The sequence below is a fragment of the Schistocerca piceifrons genome, chromosome 1, assembly GCF_021461385.2.
Source record: "Schistocerca piceifrons isolate TAMUIC-IGC-003096 chromosome 1, iqSchPice1.1, whole genome shotgun sequence".
In the NCBI taxonomy this organism is placed as follows: Eukaryota; Metazoa; Arthropoda; class Insecta; order Orthoptera; family Acrididae; genus Schistocerca; species Schistocerca piceifrons.
Window position 1 is genome coordinate 1,233,282,870 of NC_060138.1, and position 25,705 is coordinate 1,233,308,574.

Below are 25,705 nucleotides of genomic sequence, written 5' to 3' on the forward strand. Positions count from 1 at the left end.
ACAAGCCTGAGAAAATAAAATATGCGAGCGTAATCTGGCTAGGGCGAAGGCATGTTTGCGGAGGGAATGTAAATAAAACTTAATGGGGTCATTGTGGGGGTGTTGTGAGGGTGACATGGTATTAGAAGGTGGAAAGTGTAACATGAGGTGAAATGAAAATGAAAATAAAAATATATGGCGAGAGATAAAGGTGAACCGGAAAGAAACTGGAGATCTGGAATGAAAAAAGGCGAAAAGGTGTTGGTTACAGCTGGGCTATGTTGGACTTGGGTTGGTAGACAACGATGTGCATAAAGGTTAGGTGGTTGTGTTGCCGCCAAAACACGTTAAAAGACGGAGAAATTCGGGAAAATTTCGGAAAAACTGCGTGTAGTATATTAAAAGGAGTGGTATTGTGGTGGCAGATTATGAAAATGAGGCCAACAATTGTTTGACGAAGAAATAATGGCGTTAAAACCCGTGGGAAGCGGCTAAAAATGATCAGTGATGTGGGAAAAACGGAAATGGAAATAAAGCGAAAGTTATTAGAACTGGCCGAAATGGTTGTTTAAAAGGTGAAAGGAGCTGTTTGTGAACTAGAAACGGTGGATATGGATATTATAGCGGCGGTAGTGCTGAAAGCGGCAAAAAAATATTTTTTTGGTTATGGTTTGGAAGTGGGTTACGTATTATTGAGTATATATGTAGGCGGGATAAAATAGTATAGCAGATTACGGTAAAAAGGAGATATATATATATATAAAAACAAAGATGAGGTGACTTACCGAACAAAAGCGCTGGCAGGTCTATCGACCTGCCAGCGCTTTTGTTCGGTAAGTCACCTCATCTTTGTTTTTTTTATATATAATTTTTTCCCACGTGGAATGTTTCCTTCCATTATATATATGTATATATGTGTATATATATATATATATATATATATATATATATATATATATATATATATATATATATATATATATATATATATATATATATATATATATATATATATATATCTAAAAAGAAAGATGATGAAACTTACCAAACAAAAGCGCTGGCAGGTCGATAGACACACAAACAAACACAAACATACACACAAAATTCTAGTTTTCGCAACCAATGGTTGCCTCGTCAGGAAATAGGGAAGGAGAAGGAAAGACAAAAGGATATGGGTTTTAAGGGAGAGGGTAAGGAGTCATTCCAATCCCGGGAGCGGAAAGACTTACCTTATGGGGAAAAAAGGACAGGTATACACTCGCACACACACACACACACATATCCATCCACACATACACAGACACAAGCCGACATTTGTAAAGGCAAATGTCTGCTTGTGTCTGTGTATGTGTGGATGGATATGTGTGTGTGTGCGAGTGTATACCTGTCCTTTTTTCCCCCTAAGGTAAGTCTTTCCGCTCCCGGGATTGGAATGACTCCTTACCCTCTCCCTTAAAACCCATATCCTTTTGTCTTTCCTTCTCCTTCCCTCTTTCCTGACGAGGCAACCATTGGTTGCGAAAGCTAGAATTTTGTGTGTATGTTTGTGTGTCTATCGACCTGCCAGCGCTTTTGTTTGGTAAGTTTCATCATCTTTCTTTTTAGATATATTTTTCCCACGTGGAATGTTTCCCTCTATTTTTTTTATATATATATATATATATATATATATATATATATAGTTAGTTTATTTAACATTTTATCCCCCAACACATAATTCAAAGCCCTAATGAATTCAGTCACAGACACTTTTAACCCAAAATGTACTTCACAATATTGGAAACATTTCCCACCACACAAAAAAAGCTGTATATTTCCTAGAGTCAAGTTCACAGATATTTGGTGAAAACCACACATTTAGGATATGTGATCAAATTTATTTAGAAACTTGTCTATACTCTGAGGATGGTCTGTTTCTCTCTGAAAATATTTATTTAACTGTTTAGAAGCAATACCCCATATCTTTTTTCCACAGTGACCAATGGATTATTGTATTTATTACAACCCCTTTCAGTGACCACCCAGCTCTTCATTTTCTGTAGTTACATCTCAACAGCTCCTCGTTTTGAAACTGGTATGGAATAAGGTCGTATCAAAACTGACTCCTGAGGTTTCAACTTTAATTCACACTGATAATTCCTTACTCTTCCAGGTTTATCGCTTAACACATTTTGATATTCAAATAAAAATTCTTTCAATTTTTTGTTTTTTGTTAGGTCAAGCTTTCTTAACCTCACTAACTTTTGAATTTACCAATTCATAATACCCTTCCTCTTTTCATTCCTCATCACCATTGTATTCATCATCAATCAAATAGCCCCGTCTTCATTGCAGACAATCCTTTTTACTGATTGGTTTCACCACTGCAATTTAAAATTAACAAGTTTATTCTCCCAGTAAACCCAATCTTTGGCCCTGCAAAAATGAGTTCCTCAATTCCCCAACTAAAATATACCTTTGCTTTAACAGTACAACCAGTCTCCAAAATTAAGTTCTCATTAAGCTCAAGAGTGGCAAGACAACTTTGTACAAAGGGTGTATTGTCAATTTAAAACTCAGGCCTTACTTGAAACTGCACTGTTTTATTGTGCCTTCCAATAGCTCTCTTAACCTTGACACCCATAACAGGTAATTCAATAAAATTTTTACTGGTTTAACTGTAATTTTCTCAGAAATTCCACAGAATAAACTGCCAGTCTATCAAAGAGCTTCCTTCCCAGTTATTAATTTTAACAAATATTTAAGGACCCCCCCCCCCCCCTGTATCTCCCCATCATCTCTACCTTCTTCTTCAAATAATAAATAATATTGTTCTTCTTTATAGCTAATGCCACCCTTACCTTGACTGTTATTACAGTCTTTATCAGAAACTGGTTGCAAAGCTCCTACAGGCACATTAGGTTTCACTAAATTAATGTCATTTTTCTCTTTCCTCCAGGCTGGACACAATATATTGCAAATTCCCTTTTTTTATCAACAAGGTTAACATTATTATCCATATTTCTCTAATGATCCCATACAACTTTTAAAATCTCAATCTTAACTTAATCTTCCTGCTCTTTACTATCAGTGCTCCCCACTTTTCTGACATCCACCTGCAACATCTGAACCTCTTGTGCCAACTTATCATCTGCATCAACTCCCCCCCCCCCCCCTCCCCCCAGTGAATCATACTCCCCCTACTTACTCGTCATCCTCTTCCAAAACAACATAGTTAATCTCCACATAAATCACCCCACCTAGCTCATCATTAAGAATAATCTCACTTCTCAAATCATCATCAATCCCCTCAGTCTCACAAATCATAGAATTATCATCAACTTCCTCAACCTCAGCAATACAGTTAATGCTCTCTCTTTTCTCTGTGGCACTAAATCACCAGACTCATTGGTTTCAACATTTCAACATCAGAACAAACAGATTCACTCACACACCCCATACCTTCATTACTCATCAGATTATTTATACCATAAAGATCATTATCATTAACACTTTCACCCTCCCTTCCCTACATTCTTACTATTCTCCTGACTATATAAATTATCAAAAGTTTCTGCATCCAGTCTGCATTGATAACTTTTCCCAGTTTCTAAATCTTTTCTATTGTCTTCATCAGATTTCATAGGTCTCCAAATTTCTACCAAAACATAATCTACCCACCTGATGACTCCCCTTAGTATTGAATCTGTGGGATTTCACATTGCTTTCTCTGGTCGTATAGTGTTTTGCCTGATTTTGGAGAAATTTGTCTTGTCTCAAAGTAACAGGCACCTGTTGAGGTGACCTTCACTTTTCCTGGTTACTCTCTCTCACACTTTCTGTCTCCCATGGTCTTTGCCTATTATTTGTTTCTGTTTCTGTCTCTATCACTCCATTGATTATCCCTTCTGTTCCTCCCCCATGATTATCATTTCTGAAGTTATTTCCATCTCTCCTCATGTAGTCATCATGACTATTACTGTGTTTCCATCCATTTGGTTGATATCTGTTAGTCCTACTAAAGTTAGTATTCTGATTTCTATTTTATTCTAAGTCTGTTGAGTTTGTCCACTATTTTAGGATTTCCTCTACAGATTCATCTGGTCCATACATAAATCCCCACTGTACTCAAGTTTTAAGTCTTCTTTTCAAGGTGTCAGTCTGAGTGAGTTCATCCAAGAGTTTGTTTAAATGAATTAGTCTCCTAAGTTGTTTTTCACAAAATGATTTCATGCCTTCCTACCCCTCTGTCTAAATCACCTGTTCAAAAATTCACTCTTTATTCTTGTTTGCTCTGTTTGAGACCAAACATGATTTGTAAAACACCTCTCAGATTCATCATAAGGCATTTCAGTATCAATATTCTGAATTGCCCGTGGTGGAGCCTTCCCATCCAAACATTTCTCCACAAATTTGGTTTTTAAATTATCATCCATACCACTTACAAAGTTGTCCCTACATTGGTGTAAAAGATCAACAAAGCTGTCTCTACATTGGTGTAAAAAATTGACAGGGTGAATTTTACTGTCACCTAGCAATTGCTTAATTGAAATGTTATCCCACATACCAGCAAAATTATTTCAAAATTTTTTAGTTACAAAATTCTCCAGCAAGTCTGTAAATTTCTTGTTCATATTATTCATTTCACTTCTGCTTGCATCTGTATTGGTAGTTTTCTTAATTAGTGACTTTGGAGTCTAACTGGAGAACTATCATGTGAAAACCTGCCTTTTGGCAGAACACTGATGATGATGGTGAGTCTAACTCTGCGACTCTGTTATTACAATGGCCTTGTAATTTTTTGAATTTAAATCTTGTTTCTGATTTATTGTTATTTATTACCTGTTTCAACTGAACACAGTTATCTGCATTTTTCTGAACAACTTTGAAACTGTTTGGTATGGGCAGTTTCCATGTTGAGTTCTGTTTTGAGAGCACCAACTGTGATTTCCAACAGATCCAACTCGAGCATCAACTTGTTTCCGATCTGTTTCTACTTCATTTTTAAGCTTTGTTATCTCCTCTTCATTTTTAGTTACTCTTGTATTACTGTTTTCCAGTTGTGTTTTAAGCTCCTTAAAGTATTGTTTGTTTCAGCAATTTGGTCACCTAAGGTACTATTTCATGTATTAACTGTTTCTGTAATTCTGCCACCTAAAGTAGCATTGCTTCAGCAATTCTTTTACCTAAAGTATTAGTTGTTTCAGTAATTCTGTCACTTAAAGCTTCAGCTGTTTCAGTAATCCTGTCAATTACATTCTTGATTTCAGGTATTAACCTTGACAATAGTTCTACAATTCCACTGTTTGAAGCCTGCAGCTTCAGTTTCTTCGAAACCAAGGAATGGTTAACAAGCACTTACACTAATACTTCCTATTGCTTCATCATCACATATCTCGGCCTGTGCTACCTCACTGTTTACTTTGGTTTCACTTTCATATTCCTCTTTAAACTCACAACATCTTGTACTACCTGTTCCTGATTTTCTATTGGTACGTGTCTTAATTATCACCATATTTATGAACAAACACAGTTTTAACACTTTGAATGAGAATTTCAATCTTCAAACTAAAATTCTAGTCATAATACGAAATTTCTGCCGCACAGGAAAAAGAATAAACAATCAAGGTACTTATCTCAGTTGTCTGCAATGATTTAGTTCCAGGCCATAAACTTTTTTTTTGTCCACTTTTTAACTATCATCTATTTATTCACTTATGTAAATGTATAGTCCATTTCAGATTTCCATGCTGTTGTTTTCTTTTAAATTTTCCAGTGTATCGACTCCCATTATTACATAAATCAACCAGAAACTCAAAATTCCGCTAGAGAAACTTAATTAGCAGGACATTTGTAATGCCAGGATCCTCTACCACAATTGAAATGCTATGGGGCTATTCTGGGTGTAACAGTTATTAGGCAATACTCATCTTCATTTTTCAGCAAACTATAATGCTGCAACATGGTGTAACTAATGATTTGGTACACCAAGAGAAATTTCAAGTAATCACATTGACATGAAGTTTCGCTTTCACAATTACATGCTTATTCCACAAAAACTGTTACAGAACTGGCTCTCTCTAAAACTGGCACAATCAAAAATCATAGCAAACTTGCCCCCATCCCCATGCCTGATTTGCCTCTGCTTGTATTCATTTCGATAATTACAGGTGCCATATTCCATTATTACAGACAAAAAATTTAAGGATTACAATCAAAAACTTGTTGGTATTTACAAACTGATAGTACAAAATTAAGTATTATTCATTCCTCCCATGCTATGACATTAAGTTTTAATTGGTTCTTAGTTTTTAGTACTGAAATTCACAAAATAACTTCAGTATCAATGTGTTTTACAAAGTTTTTTATTTCATGAGAATTATTAGCTGGGAAATGTTGCTAACATATACATGAGCTCTCTACATAAGTATAAATAAAAAGCTAGTTTCACTTATTCTGAAAAGTATTCTGAAATGACAAAATGAGAATTTATATTTAAATATAGATTAGTAGTGGCCAAACCAAAACTGAGATGTTTTAGCACATGATGAAATTGAAATTAAATTGTTGACAGAATATGAAACAGTATAAGAAATTGAGTTTTAAAATGCCCAGATAAATGAAATAAGAGTGTTACAAAATTGATATAAGCCTTTAAATGTTGCAGCCTGACACCTGAGGCCAACAACCCATGTCATGCTTATCCTAATGATTATACAGGGTGATTCAAAAAGAATACCACAACCTTAAAAATGTGTATTTAATGAAAGAAACATAATATAACCTTCTGTTATACATCATTACAAAGAGTATTTAAAAAGGTTTTTTTTTCACTCAAAAACAAGTTCAGAGATGTTCAATATGGCCCCCTCCAGACACACGAGCAATATCAACCCGATACTCCAACTCGTTCCACACTCTCTGTAGCATATCAGGCGTAACAGTTTGGATAGCTGCTGTTATTTCTCGTTTCAAATCATCAATGGTGGCTGGGAGAGGTGGCCGAAACAACATACCCCCATAAGAAAAAATCGCAGGGGGTAAGATCAGGGCTTCTTGGAGGCCAGTGATGAAGTGCTCTGTCACGGGTGGCTGATCCATCGCCTCGGGTAGTTGACGTTCTCTGTAAACTGTTTATACCAATGTTTAATACACCACCTATCAGGAGGTTTAACACCATTCTTCGTTCAAAATGCACGCTGAACAACTGTCGTCAATTCACTTCTGCCGTACTCAATAACACAAAAAGCTTTCTGTTGAGCGGTCGCCATCTTAGCATCAACTGACGCTGACGCCAAGTCAACAGCGCCTCAAGCGAACAAATGTACAACTAAATGAAACTTTATAGCTCCCTTAATTCGCCGACAGATAGTGCTTAGCTCTGCCTTTTGTCGTTGCAGAGTTTTAAATTCCTAAAGTTGTGGTATTCTTTTTGAATCACCCTGTAGATTGGTACATTTCAAACAGTACCAGTAAAATGCTAATTGCCTTCTGACTGTGGCGATGAGGAATTAGTAGTAAACTTGCATATTTCCAAACTACAATCTGATTACTCTTCCACTACAAGTCTCTTACAGTGACTGAAATTAATCAAGCATAATATCTCTGAATCTCTTACCATTCTGTAAGGTTACATAACACCTAATCGAATAAACTGTATGGTTGTGAGTACCTAATGCTTTCATATCATCTAAGACTGGATATAATGTGAAAGTCCAGGTTCAGATATCAACAATATTATTTAAAGGGTAGACTGCTACTCACTATAAGGATGATGCTTGAGATGCAGACAGGTACAACAAAAAGACTATTACACATTGAGTTTTCATCTTAAGCATTCTTCAGAAAATAAAAGAAAAGAAACCACACAACCATTCACACAAGAAGGCACATCTCACACGCACATGACTGCTGTCTCTGGTTGCTCTGGGTACATTGCAACTGATGCATTGGACAAAAGCAACAGTCCGAAGTGGGGTAGGGAAGGGAAAGCGATAGCAGAATGTAGGAGGGGGAATGAAGAGCATCATTTGGTATAGTGCGCAGATACTAGAACGCGGCGGGACAAGGCTGCCCTGTACAGCGTTGAGTGGCTATGGGGCTAGAGTGGGGGTGGGGGACTAGAAAGGACGAGGGGTAGAGAAGGGGAAAGACCTGTGGGTGTGATGGCAGACAGAGACGCACAATGAGGATGAGGGAACGTGAATTGGGAGGAGGTGATCAGACAGAACAAACTGAAACTGTTGGATGGAGGGTAGGGGGACAGCAAGGTATTGAAGGTTGATGCCAGATAATTTCAGGGTCAGAGGGTGTGTTGTAAGGATAATTCCCCTCCGCAGAATTCATAAAAGCTGGTGGTGAAGGGAAGCATCCAGATGTCTCGGGTCGTGAAGCAGCCATTGAAAACAAGCAGTTCTGTTCAGCTGCATGCTTTACCAGACGTTGGTCCACTTTGCTCTTGGCCAAAGTTTAGCAGTGTTCATTCACTTTGATGGACAGCTGATTGGCAGTTATACCAATATAAAAAGCTATGCTATGGCTGCAGAGTGATGGTAGTAATACGTGGCTGCTTTCACAAGTGGCCGAGCCTCTGATGGGGTAGGATAAGCCTATGACAAGACTGGAATAGGTAGTGCTGGGTTTAAATTGGGAGTGGCATAGGGATGGACTAGGATGTTGTGGTGGGTGTATGGGTGACAGAACACCACCTTAGGAGAGGTGGGAAGGACCTTGAGTAGGATGTTCCTCATTTTGGGGCATGATTATTGATAATAGGAAGATGTGGTTCAGTTGTTCCTGTCCCATGTGATGAAGAAGTCTCTCCTTTGTAGCTATTTATTGAGGGTGGTGCAGAATTGGGGATGCGCAGGGATATAGCATGGGAAATCTCTTTGAATACTTGGTGTTGGGAATAGCACCTGTTTGTGAAAGCCTTTGTAAGAACTTAAGCATACTGGGTAAGGGAGTTATTGTCACTGCAGATACGTTGTCCCCAAGAGGCCAGTTATATGTGAGCGACGTTTGGTTGTGGAAGGGATGGCAGCTGTTGAAATGCAACCACTGTTGATGATTGATTGATTTAACATAGACAGAGGTGTGGATGGAGCCATCAGAGAGGAAGACATCAACACTCAGGAAGGTGGTGTACTAGGTTGTGGAGGATAAGATGAAGGGCATGGGAGAGAAGGTGTTGAGCTTGTGAAGGAATTGGGGTTAGGATATCTTGGCCCTGAGTCCAGATCATGAAGATATCATCAGTGAACCTAAACCGGACCAAGGGTTTGGCGTTTTTGAGGCTAGCAAGAGTTCCTCTATATAGCCTATAAACAGGTTGACAAAGGAGGGTGTCATGTGGGTTCCCATGGCCGAGCCATGGATTTGTTTGCATTCCTTCCCTTCAAAGGAGAAGTAGTGGTGGGTGAGGATGAAGTTAGTAAAGTGTATGAGGAATTGAGGCAGTGGGTTTGGAATCTGAAGGACATTGGGACAGGTAGTGTTCAATAGCAGCCAGACGATAGTCATGAGATATGTTGTTATATAGGGAAGTGGCATCAATAGTGAGGTAGTAGGGAACCAGAAAGTAAAGGGGTGGGGATAATGGAGAGTTGAGGAAGGAAGTGGTTGGTATCTTTGACATGGAAAGCTAGATTGTGGGCAATTGGTTGTAGGTGTTGGTCAGTGAGAGCCCAAATTCTTTCATTGGGGCACAATAACCTATTACAATGGGGTTTTCAGTGTTGTTGGGTTTGTGGATTTTGGGGAGCATGCAAAAGGTGGGATGCAGGGTGTCTTAAGCCGGTATTACATGACGATCCACCGCGAACGGTACAGGTATATCACGACAGCAATCTAGCGGTAGAACAGGTGAAACTACAAAAATTAGCAGACACATTATCTGCACGCAGGAATAGAGAACAGTTCTAAACTGCCATCAATCCGCGCACGCGCAGTAGGCAGTGATAGTTCGTGCATGCGCAGAAGGATGTACCACGGTGCTTTCTGCTTGTTGTTTGGTTATTAGTGGCTAATTTCAGACTTTTGTGTTGGGGATTATTCGCGTTGGGGATCTTCTGCATTTTTTTCAGTAAACAGGTTTCACAAATGCAGAAAAGAAACTTTTTTTGCAGTAGACTCTTATACACTAGCTGTTTGTGAAATGATTTTTTGTATTGATAGCTTCGTATTCTAGAAATGAAATGGAGCAGAGAGGAATTGAGCATGTGAAATCAGGCATACAGAGAGGAAAGGTGTATGTATGACCCACTGTATCATAATAAGGTAGTCGGAAATCGTTTCTTTCGGAGGAATATGCATATAACGTTATACGGTGATTTTCGATTTGTATCATAATGCCTTAGTTTACGGAAGTTCAGGTTTGATTTAATTGCACCTCTTGCTTGATTTCAACATGCCAGAAAAGAGAAACTGGCAGTGAAAGGGAGAAAGTCCTTGCAGTTTGCCCCAGTGTGACAGACGAGGACTGTAAAATTGTGAGTATAGTCCAAACTTGGAAAAATAACACAAGCTCACCTAAGTATTGGTCATTTAATGTGTTGCAAATTGCAGTGCATACATCCATAACAACTTTTGAAATGGTGTGCTGTGCTATTCTGTGGCTAAAAGCCAGACTCCTAAAAGATTCCCCATTCGCCAGAAAATGTAATGTTACAACCAGCCAGCAACATAACAGAGCGTTCACCAGTATTTTATTAGTGATCTAGGCTGGTATGAACATAAAACATAACCATATGATTCTTACTCTCTAGAAGGTGATATAGCCTCACTCATGACTGTGTCACACTTTCTGTTTCCATCTTCTATCATAGACAGCAGCTTCTCGAAACAGGCCATGTCCATCCTAACGAAGTTTTGAAATTCTTGCGGATGTTTAGGCCTCAGTTCTTTCATTAACAGTGAATATATTTCCCTGCCTTCCACCCTTCTTGTCAGCCAGGGTCGAACTCAACAACATTTGACTTTTCGATTTCGTCGCCGCTCTGCCCTAATCCGAAGATTTACTGTCACTGCCAGGGCAATAGCTCCAAAAGCAAGTTGATCCTCCATGTGCAATATGCTGTATAAATGTAAATTTCGATATACATATACCTGTGTAATCAAGTGTCGTAATATAAAACTGTTGCATCTGTAATTCAGAACAGTACTAACCTACATTAGAGAAAAACTATTACTTGATATATAATGGTAGAAAACAATTTCTTTATAAATAGGAACCTTGAGTTCACAAATAATTTGAACGTATGATGCTTCAGTATATCATACAGTCACCCTTGAGTTGTGCGTGGTAGAACGAACGACTTTACAAGACATCAGGACATAAAACATCTATTTTCTTTTCGCGCATAAAGTCTGCTGGTGCGCATGCGCGCTAGGTATCTCCCACGTGGATAGTGTAATAGGTCGGAAGTGAACCAGTCTGTAGTTACAGGTATGCACTTCAGGGGCGTTGGTGCATAGGTGTATGGTTTAGGCACATCGTGTAATACGGGCTTTAGGGGTGAGGAGGAAACAGATTCAGGGAGAGGGAAGAGCCTGAGATTTGAAGCAGGGATTGGAGGCTCTGTTGGACTTGTGGGAAGGCATCAGTGTTGTAGAGTTTATAGATAGAGGAGTCAGACAATTGGCAGAGGCCTTCTGCCAGGTGGAACATTTGTCTGTGGGTAGGGTGGTAGGTCAGGATCTTATTAGCTTCAAAATGGCTGTGGAATAAAAAGGAAGCATAACAAAGTAAAATTACATGAAATGCATCCTATCGTATTGTAAAATAAGATTAGGTTGACAGAGAATGAATAAAGAATCGTCAGTGCATGCTGTTGAAGTACTGAATTAGGCATCAGAAAGGGAAGGGAGGAAGAAACGAGAGAACGAGGGAAAAGGGAAATAAAGCTTTTATCTATTATGGACAAGGAACACTGCGTCTGTGATGAATAAAGATTTCTTGAAATTATTGCAACCAGTCGTCTGTGGTTTGTTCTTCAATTTTTTTTAAAATTCCATTACGGATTTCAAATCACCCAGTGAATTATCATCAGATGGTACATATTTATTAATTGTCTGCAGCAATGTGGGAGTCTTGTAGCTGTAGCAAGATGTATAAATGAAACAGATAAGCACTGAGTGTGGCAAGAATTATTCATATTATGAGATAGATTTTGTTGCCTTAGTATTCTTTGGTTGAATATTGGTGTACACAGTATTCTGGACAACATAATGCACTTTACACATTTAGCCACAGGTATCATATTCCACATCTACATCTATATCTACATCTACATGACTACTCTGCAATTCACATTTAAGTGCTTGGCAGAGGGTTCATCAAACCACAATCATACTATCTCTCTACCATTCCACTCCCGAACAGCGCGCGGGAAAAACGAACACCTAAACCTTTCTGTTTGAGCTCTGATTTCTCTTATTTTATTTAGATGATCATTCCTACTTATGTAGGCTGGGCTCAACAAAATATTTTCGCATTCGGAAGAGAAAGTTGGTGACTGAAATTTCGTAAATAGATCTCGCCGCGACGAAAAACGTCTTTGCTTCAATGACTTCCATTCCAATTCGCGTATCATATCTGCCACACTCTCTCCCCTACTACGTGATAATACAAAACGAGCTGCCCTTTTTTGCACCCTTTCGATGTCCTCCATCGATCCCACCTGGTAAGGATCCCACACCGCGCAGCAATATTCTAACAGAGGACGAACGAGTGTAGTGTAAGCTGTCTCTTTAGTAGACTTGTTGCATCTTCTAAGTGTCCTGGCAATGAAACGCAACCTTTGGCTCGCCTTCCCCACAATATTATCTATGTGGTCTTTCCAACTGAAGTTGTTCGTAATTTTAACACCCAGGTACTTAGTTGAATTGACAGCCTTGAGAATTGTACTATTTATCGAGTAATCGAATTCCAACGGATTTCTTTTGGAACTCATGTGGATCACCTCACACTTTTTGTTATTTAGCGTCAACTGCCACCTGCCACACCATACGGCAATCTTTTCTGAATCGCTTTGCAACTGATACTGGTCTTCGGATGACCTTACTAGATGGTAAATTACAGCATCATCTGCGAACAACCTAAGAGAACTGCTCAGATTGTCTCCCAGGTCATTTATATAGATCAGGAATAGCAGAGGTCCCAGGACGCTTCCCTGGGGAACACCTGATATCACTTCAGTTTTACTCGATGATTTGCCATCTATTACTACGAACTGTGACCTTCCTGACAGGAATCACGAATCCAGTCGCACAACTGAGACGATACCCCATAGTCCCGCAGCTTGATTAGAAGTCACTTGTGAGGAACGGTGTCAAAAGCTTTCCGGAAATCTAGAAATACGGAATCAACTTGAGATCCCCTGTCAATAGCGACCATTACTTCGTGCGAATGAAGAGTTAGCTGCGTTGCACAAGAATGATGTTTTCTGAAACCATGCTGATTATGTATCAATAGATCATTCCCTTCGAGGTGATTCATAATGTTTGAATACAGTATATGCTCCAAAACCCTACTGCAAACCGACGTCAATGATATAGGTCTGTAGTTAGATGGATTACTCCTACTACCCTTCTTAAACACTGGTGCGACCTGCGCAATTTTCCAGTTTGTAGGTACAGATCTATCGATGAGCGAGCAGTTGTATATGAGTGCTAAGCAGGGAGCTATTGTATCAGCGTAATCTGAAAGGAACCTAATCGGTATACAATCTGGACCTGAAGACTTGGCCGTATCAAGCGATTTGAATTGCTTCGCAACCCCTAAGGTATCTACTTCTAAGAAACTCATGCTAGCAGCTGTTCGTGTTTCAAATTCTGGAATATTCCTTTCATCTTCCCTGGTGAAGGAATTTCGGAAAACCGCGTTCAATAACTCCGCTTTAGCGGCACAGTCGTCAGTAACAGTACTATCGGCACCACGCAGCGAAGGTATTGACTGCGTCTTGCCGCTTGTGTACTTTACATACAATCAGAATTTCTTCGGATTTTCTACCAAATTTCGAGACAATGTTTCGTTGTGGAACCTATTAAAGGCATCTCGCATTGAAGTCCGTGCCAAATTTCGCGCGTCTGTAAATTTTAGCCAATCTTCGGGGTTTCGCGTTCTTCTGAACTTCGCATGCTTTTTCCGTTGCCTCTGCAATAGAGTTCGGACCTGTTTTGTGTACCATGGGGGATCAGTTCCATCTCTCACCAATTTATGAGGTATGAATCTCTCAATTGCTGTTGCTACTATATCTTTGAATTTGAGCCACATCTCATCTCCATTTGCATAGTCAGTTCGGAAGGAATGGAGATTGTCTCTTAGGAAGGCTTCTAGTGACACTTAATCCGCTTTTTTAAATAAAATTATTTTGCGTTTGTTTCTGGTGGATTTGGAAGAAACGGTATTGAGCCTAGCTACAACGACCTTGTGATCACTAACCCCTGTATGCTCTTTATCAGCTCTGGATTGTTTGTGGCTAAGAGGTCAAGTGTGTTTTCGCAACCATTTACAATTCGAGTGGGTTCGTGGACTAACTGCTCGAAATAATTTTCGGAGAAAGCATTTAGGACAATCTCGGAAGATGTTTTCTGCCTACCACCGGTTTTGAACAAGTATTTTTGCCAACATATCGTGGGAAGGTTGAAGTCCCCACCAACTATAACCGTATGAGTGGGGTATTTATTTGTTACGAGACTCAAATTTTCTCTGAACTGTTCAGCAACTATATCATCGGAGTCTGGGGGTCGGTAGGAGGAGCCAATTATTAACTTAGTTCGGCTGTTAAGTATAACCTCCACCCATCCCAATTCGCACTGAGTATCTACTTCGACTTCACTATAAGATAAACCGCTACTGACAGACACAAACACTCCACCACCAATTCTGCCTAATCTATCTTTCCTGAACACCGCCTGAGACTTCGTAAAAATTTCTGCAGAACTTATTTCAGGCTTTAGCCAGCTTTCTGTAAATAACCAGAGAGTATGACTAAAGTTATGCCAAGAGTTGGTTTTAGGACAGAGTGTCTCCTTCTTCAGCTCTTGTAATACACACTGGCATCTATAAGTATGTACCTATTTCTCTATTGTAAAATAACATGTAGTAATATGGCAAGACTGACATGTGCTATTTATAAAATCTATTAAATAATGAGTTTGGAGTTAGGAAGATAATACAACTACAATTTTAGCAGTGTAATTCAGTTGACATTTCATTTGTCTTTTGTTTAACTAACATTGATCAACATTTATGAAATTAACTATAAACATCACAGCATTACATTTTTTTTCTTTTGTTATTTAGTAATGAACTGTTAAGCTGTTTGGTATGTGGGATCAGGAGATGTGTGTGTGTGTGTGTGTGTGTGTGTGTGTGTGTGTGTGTAGTAGAAGGTCAAAGAGAATGTTAGGTACGTGTGCCAATGTGTGTGTGTGTGTGTGTGTGTGTGGGGGGGGGGGGAGGTTGTTTTTTAGTTATGTGATTTTTCAAGTGTAATGATTCTTTGAAATTTTTGAAGAATGGGTTATTTTCTAAATCTGTTTGGTCATTTAAGATGGTTTGAGGAAGCTTACTCTTATTGTTCCATGAGATCCATTTTTATTCTTTTGTCTGCAGTGGTAGGATATGGAGGTTTATTTTGATGTTTGTAACTGAATGACTGTTTTGTGCTAGGTGGGCTGCAAAATTATATTTACCTAAATTTTTTTAACATAGTGCGCCTGTGTGTTCTTTGTATTGAATTTCAAAGTTTCGTCCTGTTTGTCTTATGTAGTAGCAAGAGCAGCTGTTGCAGGTTAATGCATATATTCCAAAGTTTTGAAAAGGTGGTTTGGCTGTTTTCATTTTATGAACTTTTTTTCTGTTGGTTGTGTGGTAACTTATTTTGAATCTGTGTGGTTTAAACAGTTTTTTAAGTTGTGATATGTTACTGAGGAATGGCATGGAGATATGCTACATGGAGATGTGCTACTGAGGACTTTGTTGTTGATGGTGTTTGTTTGGTTTTTATCTTTCCACGTAGTTTGTCAACATTGGATGGGTCATAAGCATTGTTGTTCGCTATTATTTTTAAAATGTTTAGTGCTTTGATTTTTACATAGTGTTCAGCATGAATTTTGATTACACGGTTGAGCTCTGATCTAAAAAATGCTAAATTATGTTGATTTGGGTTGCATGATGTGTTGTTTATAATGTCATCTGATGTGGCTAGTTTTCTATAAATTTGGCATTTCATGTTCAGGGAAAGAAAATTAATTCCTTGTTGCGTTTGTTGTTCAACCGTAAATTGTATTTTTGGGTGAATATTATTAATTTTATCAGCTAAGCTTCCTATTTCAGTGGTTGCACCATTGCAAAGTATCAAGGTATCATTGACATAACATTTCTAATAAATGATCCTGTCGTTTTCAATTTTGTTTGCTTTGAAAAATTTGGTTTCTAGATTATTAATGTAAATGTCAGCTGCCATCCTTCTGAGTATAGATTTTGTTATTAATGGAAAAGTAGGTCATATATTTCTACATCACTTAACTTTGTGTTGCAACAAGTTGTCTTTGATAATACATTGTGTTTGTGTTATGGGTATATTGGTGTAGAGGTTGACTATGTCAAGGGTTGTAAACTTTGCTGTACTTGGTATGGTGACGTAATTGATGCTGTTAATCAATTCATAACTACTGTTTACTGAGTAGTTGGTTGTAAATGTGTATCCTTTGCTAAGGATTTTATGAATTTTTTTATTTAATATGTACCCAGGACTGTTTATTGAGTTGATTAATGGGCGTATTGGCTGGTCTTGTTGATGAAACTTGAGCTGTTATTAGAGCTTTGGAGCTGTAAGGTTCATTGTTATGCAGTGTTTAGCTTCAGAGGATGTTAGGAGGAAATTACAGTTTTTATCAGTTTTTTTATTTTAGCTTGGAATTTGGAAGTGGGATCAGATTCTAATTCAATTGTGTTGTTATTTTTGAAAAACTTCTAATGTTTTATTAATAGGATCTAATTCATACATTATTACAGCTGTATTGTTTTTGTCTGCCTTAACAACAATGGGATTATTGTTAGCTTGTTTTTTTATTGATTTGATTCAGTGTTGTAGCTTCATTGTGTGTGTTTCTCTGCAGTTTTTGTATTTTTAGGTATTTCTTTATTATTTTATTTGCATCGTGCTGCAGCATTTTGTTCATTTTGACTCAATTTTACTGATAGACAGGTTATTTTAGTGTTAGTAATTAGATCTTTAACTGTGTTTTCATCAAGTTTGGTGGCAATATTATGTTAGAGTCCTTTATTTAGCAAATTAAGTTATGTGTTGTAGAAGTTAATGTTAATTGTGTTCACTACTCTGTCAGAGAATTTGTTGTTCAGCACGTGAGTTATACTGAGTGCTGGTGGACTTCTTAGCTACAACGACAGACAGCTTTCTCTTTTGTTTGGATGAGATTTTTAGTATTTCTTTATCCACAGATTGTTGAACTACATCTAAGAATTTTACAGGTTGGGATAGCATAAGATAGTTGCTTAATTCTAGGTGCAGCCTGTACGTGTCTTTGTTAAGTAAGTCTCTGTGTTTATAATGAGATCTGATTTCATTTTTGATCCATGTGATTTCACATGTACTTTTGGCTGCTCCTGCTGATTTACAGTTGAACACCAAACACAACAAGGAATTAATTTTCTTGGCCTAAACATAACCTATCATAACAATAAATGTCATTATAAATAACACATCAACACATATTAGCATTTTTTAGATCAGCAGTCAACTGTGTAAACAAAACTCATTCTGAACATGATGTAAAAAGCAAAGAATTAAACATTTTAAAAACAATAGCCCACAACAATGCTTATGAACCATCCACAGTTGAGAAATTAGGTGAAAATATAAAAACCATATAAACAGCATCAACAACATAGTCATCAATAGCAAATGAAGTTAAATACATTTCCATGTAATTCCTCAGTAACATCTCGTACCAACTCGCAAAACTGTCTGAACCACAGAGAATCAAAATAAGTTACCACACAACCAACAGAATAAAAAAAATGTAGTTTATAACACCAAAACAGCCAAACCACCTTTTCAAAAACCTGGCATACATAAATTAACCTGTGACAGTTTTTCCTGCTACTATGTAGGACAAACAGGATGAAACTTTGAAATTCGATACAAAGAACACGCAGATGCACTACATTTTAAAAAAATTTAAGTAGATTTACTTTTGCTGCCTGCCTGGCATAAAACATTAAAGTTACAAACATCAAAACAAATCTCCATATCCTACCCATTGTAGACAAAGGAATAAAAATGGGTCTCCTGGAACAATCAGATATTTTTGCTCATAAGAATAAGTCTCCCCACACCATTTTAAATGAACAAACAGATTTAGCAAATAAACCATTCTTCCAAAATTACACTGAGAGGGAGGGGGGAGAGATCCTTTCCCCTCCTCTCTCTCTCACTCGCTTTTGCTCTCCCACATTGGCACACCTACTCAACACTCTCTTTGGCCTTCTACTACACACACACACACACACACACAAACACACAAAATCTCCTCCTCCCACATATTAACCAGCTTAACAGTTCATTATTAAATAACAAAAAAATGTAATGCTGTGATATTTACTGTTAATTTCATAAATGTTGATCAATGTTAGTTAAACAAAAGACAAATGAAATGCCAGTCGGAATTGCAGTGCTAAAATTGTAGTTATATTATCTTCCCAACTTCATACTCATTGTTTAATAGATTTTATAATATTACACTGCCTCACTGAGTGAAAGGCAGGCGCTTAAATACATGATAGGGTAAGTCGCTATTGGCCCCTGGGACCACATGCTCCACAGTGGCGCCCTCACATGATAAGCGAGCCAGGAGCGCGTGCAGCCATGGCTTACAGCACGACGGAGGAAGGGATGTCCGAGGTGTCCAGGATGGCCAACCCTGGGGGCAGGGAGGGCCAGTGGCAGGATTGCGGGGAGGCAGCAACGGGGGGCAGTGGCGGTGGCTCGAGGACCACGTTTGTTTCTGAAGCAGGTAGCAGACGAGGAGGAGGTGGCGGCGGCAGTGGAAGTCCTGCAGGGGTAAGTGAGCGGAGCTGGTTATGATGGCGGCCCTCCAACCCTTTCGATGTCTGCACTGACGTCACATGCCACTCATGGGCTGCGATGACCACGGCGGGCGTCCAGCTCGCCTTGCTCCCGTACACGTGGGCCCACACGGCCGCGCCGGGAGCGAGGCCAGGAGGGGGATGGCATCCGCAAATGGAGCAGGGTCCGCAGCTGTCCTCCATGGAGGAGCTCTGCCGGACTACGTCTGTCATTCAGCACGGTGCAATAGGTGCTCAAGAACGGTGTGAGGGCCGACGTGGTTGGAGATGTTTCGACGGCCTGCGTCAACTATTGTTTAAATATGCGGACAAGCCACGCCCTTGGAGGAAGGTTGGAAAGGTGGGCTATGGATATGTTTGATACCGTTGGCCTGATAGATATCATGGAAGGAGAATGCTGTGAATTGGGGGTCATTATGGGAGACCAATGTGTGAGGCAGGCCCTCAGTGGCAAGAACCTGGGCGAGGGCCTGAGTGTGGCCTCCTTGGTGGTGGACATCATGCAGACGACATGGGTGTTGGGAGTAGGCATCAATAACAGGTAACCACATGGACCCCAAAAACGGGCCTGCAAAATTGAGACTGATGCAATCCCAGGGCCGGCGAGGCACAGGACAGGGTGTGAATGACTGAGGGGGTTCTTGCCTGGTGACGCGCACACACAGTGCACGAGTGGACCAGGTGGTCAATATCGCCATCAATGTCAGGCCAATACACGTGCCGGCGAGCCGAAAGTTTCATGCGGGACATACCCCAGTGCCTGCGGTGTAACAAACTGAGCACTTGATGCCGCAAATCCGGAGGGACGACCACCCGATGGGCACCCGACTCCTTGGCCAACAGAAGGACATCATCAACCACGGAGAGCCTGTGGGACTGGTGGCGCCAAGGGCTGAAGTCAGTCCGCATCCGACGAGTAATATAGGAGGGCCACCTGTGGACCACTTAGCAGAGAACCTGCTGCAAGATAGGGTCACGGCGTGTAACTGTGGCAATGTGAGCAGGCGTAAGAGGCAGACCGTCCAGCGCATCCTGGCGGACGGAATCAGTGTGAAAGCAGAGGATCTCCTGTCGGTCAAAAGCAGGATCAGGGCCTGCTGAGAGACATGACAAGATGCCCACATTAGCATGTTGGGGGGTGGCTTATACTGGATGGTGTAAGCGTAATTCCGTAAAAATAGCGCCCAGTGCTAAGGATGTTGAGCCATACACTTTGGAAGGTGAGAGTAGGGTCCGAAAAGTGTAACTAAGGGTTTATGGTCCATCAGTAGGGTGAACTTAGCCCCAAAGAGATAGGTGTGAAATTTTTGGATGGCGAACACTGTCACCAGGGCCTCCTTTTCAATCTGGGAGTAGTTCTGTTGTGCTGGAGTCAATGTCTTAGATGCATGAGTGATGGGCTGTTCTGAGCCATCAGCATTCCGATGCGTGTGGACGGCCCCAATGCCGTATGCTGGTGCATTAGCCGTCACAACCAAGGGGTAGTCCGGAGAGAAGGGAAAAGGCAAGGGGCGGTTTTCTGCTTTGTCTTTAAACGGAGAAAAGCCTGGCCACAGGCAGGAGTCCAGTCAAAAGGTACACCTTTGCGACGCGAGTGATTGAGGGGTTGAGCAATGGAGGCAGCCTGGGGTAAGAACTTTAAGTAATAAGTAACCTTGCCCAAATACACCTGACGTTCAGGCAAGTTCTTGGGGCGAGGAAGGGCCTCATTGGCCACGACATTACGATCCGAAGGGCAGATGCCATCTGTGTTAAGCCAGTGGCCTAAGTATTCCACTTCCGGTTGAAAAAAACAACACTTGTCCAGCCGACAGCGTAAACCTGCAGATTGCAGAGTGTTAAATAAGGTGCTGAGGTTTTGCAGATGTTCCTGGCAGGAACTCCCAGTGACCAAGATGTCATCCAGACCCAGCCGAGAGGCGACCACATGGTAGCATTGTGAATAATAGTTTGTCAGCAAAAGGCATATCTCCTGGAAAGAGAGAGCCACAATATCAGACAGTGGTGCGAACTTGCAAAGAAGAAAGAGCGTGTCTGGGGAGGCCCAAGACAAAAACAACAACTGCTGCAAGGAGTCATCCGTGACTTGAAAAGCCATGAAATGTTGTTCCAGCCGATGTAAGTATGTTTCCCAATCTTCTTTAGTGTCATTAAATGGGGTGAACGATGGTGGACGTGGGAAAGCATCGGACACCCGAGGACTCGGGTGCTGTTGTGGTAGTGCGTCCCTTGCATCAACTTTGTCCGTTAGCAACCGCAGTGACTGCCGTAATATGTGTAACTGGAGCTGCTGCTGCTGCATGAGCTGCTGGTCTTGCCCCAGAAGACAGACCAACTTCACCTCCATGCTAACAACTACCACCGTTTACCTCGTCGCCAAAATGATGTAACCTCAACCGTTCCGGTCATGGGGTGCCTGTGAATGAAAGCGCAGCGGGACCGAATGGGAGTGGCCCGCAAACAAACAAGATTAACGAATGGGAAAGGATGGACATGCACGACGACAGACAACCGAGCAAGACACCAAGAACAACATGCAAGAAGCAATGGAGTCACAAGCAAATACCTCACAAAATCAACAACGTCCACTAGTACACAGAAATAAGCAAAGTAAACATGATATCTGTAAGCGAGATATTGAGGGACTCACGCCATGCTGAATGAGAGGCAGGCGCTTAAATACAAGATACGGTACGTTGCTATTGGCCGCTGGGATCACGTGCTCCACAGTGGCGCCCTCACATTATACGCGGGCCAGGAGTGCACACAGCCAGTGTACTAAATTTCATACCCTGTATACCTTCAGATTGCCTACAAAGTCAGTAATGTATTCTTTGTATTTTACTGTCTATGCACAATAAGTAAAATTTGTTACTTTCTATGCTTCATGATGTTGCAGTTTTAATGCCCAGCAGTGTGTGTGTGTGTGTGTGTGTGTGTGTGTGTGTGTGTGGGCGGGCGCGCGTGCGCGTGCGCGTGCGTACGTTTGAGCCAAAGTTTGATATTTCACACATTAATGCACGTATGAACATATGAGGTTTTTTTGTATTGCATATGTTCATATGATGCATATCCTCTGAACTTATCAGTTTCTCATATTTTAGTGCATTGTTGGGCTTACAAAATGCATACAAATCAGTATTATTTAACAACTAACTTCTGTTTTTCAAATAAAATTAATTAACCTGTAACATACAAAATTGAACATTTAAATGCGCGTTATAAGTGTACTTACTTGGTTGTCGTCTCTTCTTCCTCAGTAGTGGTCTCAAACTGAAAAAAAAAGTTAGGATATTCTAATTATGTTCAACACAATGGATGCAACACCATGAAGTTTCAGATTCAATAGTGTACACATTTATTTTTTTCAGTACACTATCGAGCAATGACCAGTCTTTAAAAATTGGAAATACTTTACTTATCAGTTCACCAGTGCCTCTTTAATTTCCATATATAACATCATCATCAATCAGTCGAGTACAGTACCCTTATGTCCGGACATTATAAAGGAAAGCAACACTCAGCAGCAGCTCGTAGAACCTATTCTGCATTGTTGTCTTTACTAATTTTGTTTGCCTCTTAACACTACTTTATAATTCACCAAGATGGCTACCCACACTGTCCTAGTAATTATCCACTAACCAAAATTCTTTAGTTGAAAATAACAATGTGACAGTAGTTTATGCACATATGTGTTCTGGTGCATAGGTATTATTGTGTATGACCTATGAACAGAGGAATCACTTGCTTTACTTCATAGTGGTGTTATGCCGATTACTGAGCCTGTACTTCTGAATTTTAAAATTTTTCTGGTGAACTGAATGTTCAAACAAATTTTGGGCTTGCAGCCCGTCTGCATTCAGTGTATCCCACAATATTTCAACTGGACGCCTGTCAGTCAGCCTCAGGTAAGTCATTGAAGACTGACAAAAACTTTCTTTGTTGTGCAGTGTATAGGGTGCTGAGAGTATTCCGTGTACATGTCAGAATCAAGTTGACAGTTGGATCAAACTTCTTGGCGGCAGTGCCTTCGCTGGTGGAACCACGGAACTCAGCTGTCCTCTACATTAGCGCTCGATGCGGCTGTTGATTCACTCTGTCAGTGTCAATTACAGGAAATTTATATGCCTCCACAGTGAATTCCCTACTTCCATGCGAAGGTACCATGTTCAAAATTTTTGCCAATTATGCGAATTCTTAATTAGGAACTTAATTCAATAATGGAGAGTGGTATATGTCTCAGAAAATTTAGGGCAATCTAAGTATATCAGATCTTGCTATCAAACAAGCATAATGGCTCAAATGTCAAATTTGGGAGTCGTCAGACTTTCATTGTAAAAGTTAATTAGCTTTCGGTAAAATGAAAGTGGTTACTGGAAAGAATGAACGTGGCTTTTTAGTGGATAGTTCCAATCCTCTCATGTCTACTGATTATCTCTCACTATTTTAGTAGTCATATGCTAATGGGGCAACTTCAATTTCTAATTTATCTCAAAGGAATTTGTTGTACTGAAAACTAACAATGCTATTGCAATTAGCAAGTTGAATTTTATGAGACACATAATAAGATTACATAAAATATTACAGAAATAAAAATTTAGCAATTTTGAGTGTGCACTGCATATTATGTGCATAAATAAGAGTCAGATGTGAAAAACAAAGAAAAATTTAGTTATTTGACTGGAATAGAATAGTGGCAGGTGAAGTAAGTCCACTTTGCTATGATTCAATGTGTGTAAAATTTATTTTGTTTTTCAGACACTTCCACTTCTGCAAACACCACTTCCAGTTTCTCTTTGTTGCTTCCATCGGTTGCTAGTTACCTTCAGGATACTTTGGAGCAATGAAATTGGTCAGGGAAATGTTTACATACCATCAACAATATTTTATGATGGAAGTATCAATTATTTCAGCATTGATCGCCTTGGAGGTGTTTTGTCTCACCTGAACAAAACACTGCGAGCGGATCTGTCAAGAGTTCTTGGTGAAGAACACAGAGTTGTTGCCAGCATACCTCTTGTTGCACCAGAACGTGCCGGAGGTACAGGTATGTGGTACCTCTTTCCTTTTGCTATTGTAATCCTAAAGAGATATTGTGAACTGTTGCTAAGTGCTAAGTTGCAATTGTCAGGGATGAGCATTTGAGGGAGCAGTTATCAGGTTAGGATTTTAATTGGGGCTCTGATTTTGTGCATATTTTATTCTCTTCTGATGGGCAGATGCCCCTTGGAATGCGATCTTAGATGTCAGCATGGCAAGCTCAAACATCCATTAGAGTTTCCATGAGACACATTTCTAGGCCCTCTGGACAAGGGGAGCTCACTTTGAACATAGTTGGGAGCTCTAGGCTGGACTCGCTAAATCCATGTAAAAGTTGACTATCGGAGAGATTCACAGTGCATGCAGAATGTCATACTTGTGTCTGATAGGCTCGCAGTGATATCAGGTAATCTCCTTGTCAGTTTTTGGGATGCTAAATGTGAGAAGCCCAAATAGAAGGCAGCACTGGCAGGGAAGTGCTATTGGTGAAAAAAATGAATGAACGATGAAAATAATGTATTTGAGTCAAAAGACAATCATTATGCTTCTCAGGCTAGTTGGCTGAGAGGTCTTAATGTTTAGTAGGTTCAGGATTGTTGGAAGTCATTGGCCAAGAGTTCTGTGTGTAGGAAATGAGTTGCAGGTCCTCTGAAGTTATGGTGATGTTTGATAGCACTGCACATTTCTGATGTCAGAAATTAGCCATCCATAATGATCAACAAAGTTATGCCAGTACTACATAAATTTACAGCAATTCACAAGTTCTGATTAACTTTTTCCAATTTTTATAGTTGAGTGAAGTTGGCTTTGGAGATAAACTAAATAATTTTTTTTTTGTTTCTATATCTTTTGATACGGCTTTTGCTGTGATTCATCAGGTCTGTAACTTTTTGAACAGTCATCTTTGTTTAGAGATTCCTGTGGAAGTTAAAAAGAAAGCTGGTGAAGATGGCACATGGACTGTTAGCTGTGTGTCTTTTCCAGTCCAGTGATTAGATCTTGAATCTTTCATAGATTATTACAGAGCTTATGTCTTTGGTACAGGGATGAAGATTATTTAACAATGTTTTATGAATCAAAGAAATGCTAACAAACCTTATCAAAACTCTTTAACAAGTGTTGGACAGAAATGCTAAAAGAACTGAATTGGACATCACTTGCATACAGACACCAATTAACCCATAAAAACGTATTTACAAGGTTTAAAGAACCAGTATTAAGTGAAGAACCTGAGGTATACTTCAGTCCACTACATATCGCTCCCACAGAGACTGTTAAGACAGGATTAGACTAATTACAGTGTACCCAGGAGCATGTATGCAGTCATTTCATTCAGCAATTGATATGCATATGGAAGGCAAAGAAACTCACATGTGGTACAAAGCTAAGTACCTTCTGGTTCCTCTCTGTAGCAATTTGTAGCATACATACGCAGATATAGGCACAGGAATGATGCACATTGCGTATTCTGGCCATGGATGGGAATGAGACTTCACACATTGCCATGAAATTTGGAAGGAGAAGGAAAACAACATTTTGCTATAACTTTTGAGACTACGTCAGACACAACAGGAATTCCCATTATTTGAA

The 25,705-nt window shown here is 39.8% G+C and overlaps 1 protein-coding gene across 2 annotated transcripts in view; it reads left to right on the forward strand.

Moving 5' to 3' along the window:
* Positions 1-25,705, forward strand: part of LOC124781950 (E3 ubiquitin-protein ligase RNF123-like) — a 162,549-nt gene that overhangs the window by 68,398 nt on the left and 68,446 nt on the right. For both annotated transcript variants that reach the window (XM_047253902.1, XM_047253903.1), the window contains exon 11: positions 23,834-24,122. In XM_047253902.1, coding sequence (XP_047109858.1) covers positions 23,834-24,122 — 289 coding nt within the window. The remainder of the gene's footprint in view (positions 1-23,833; positions 24,123-25,705) is intronic.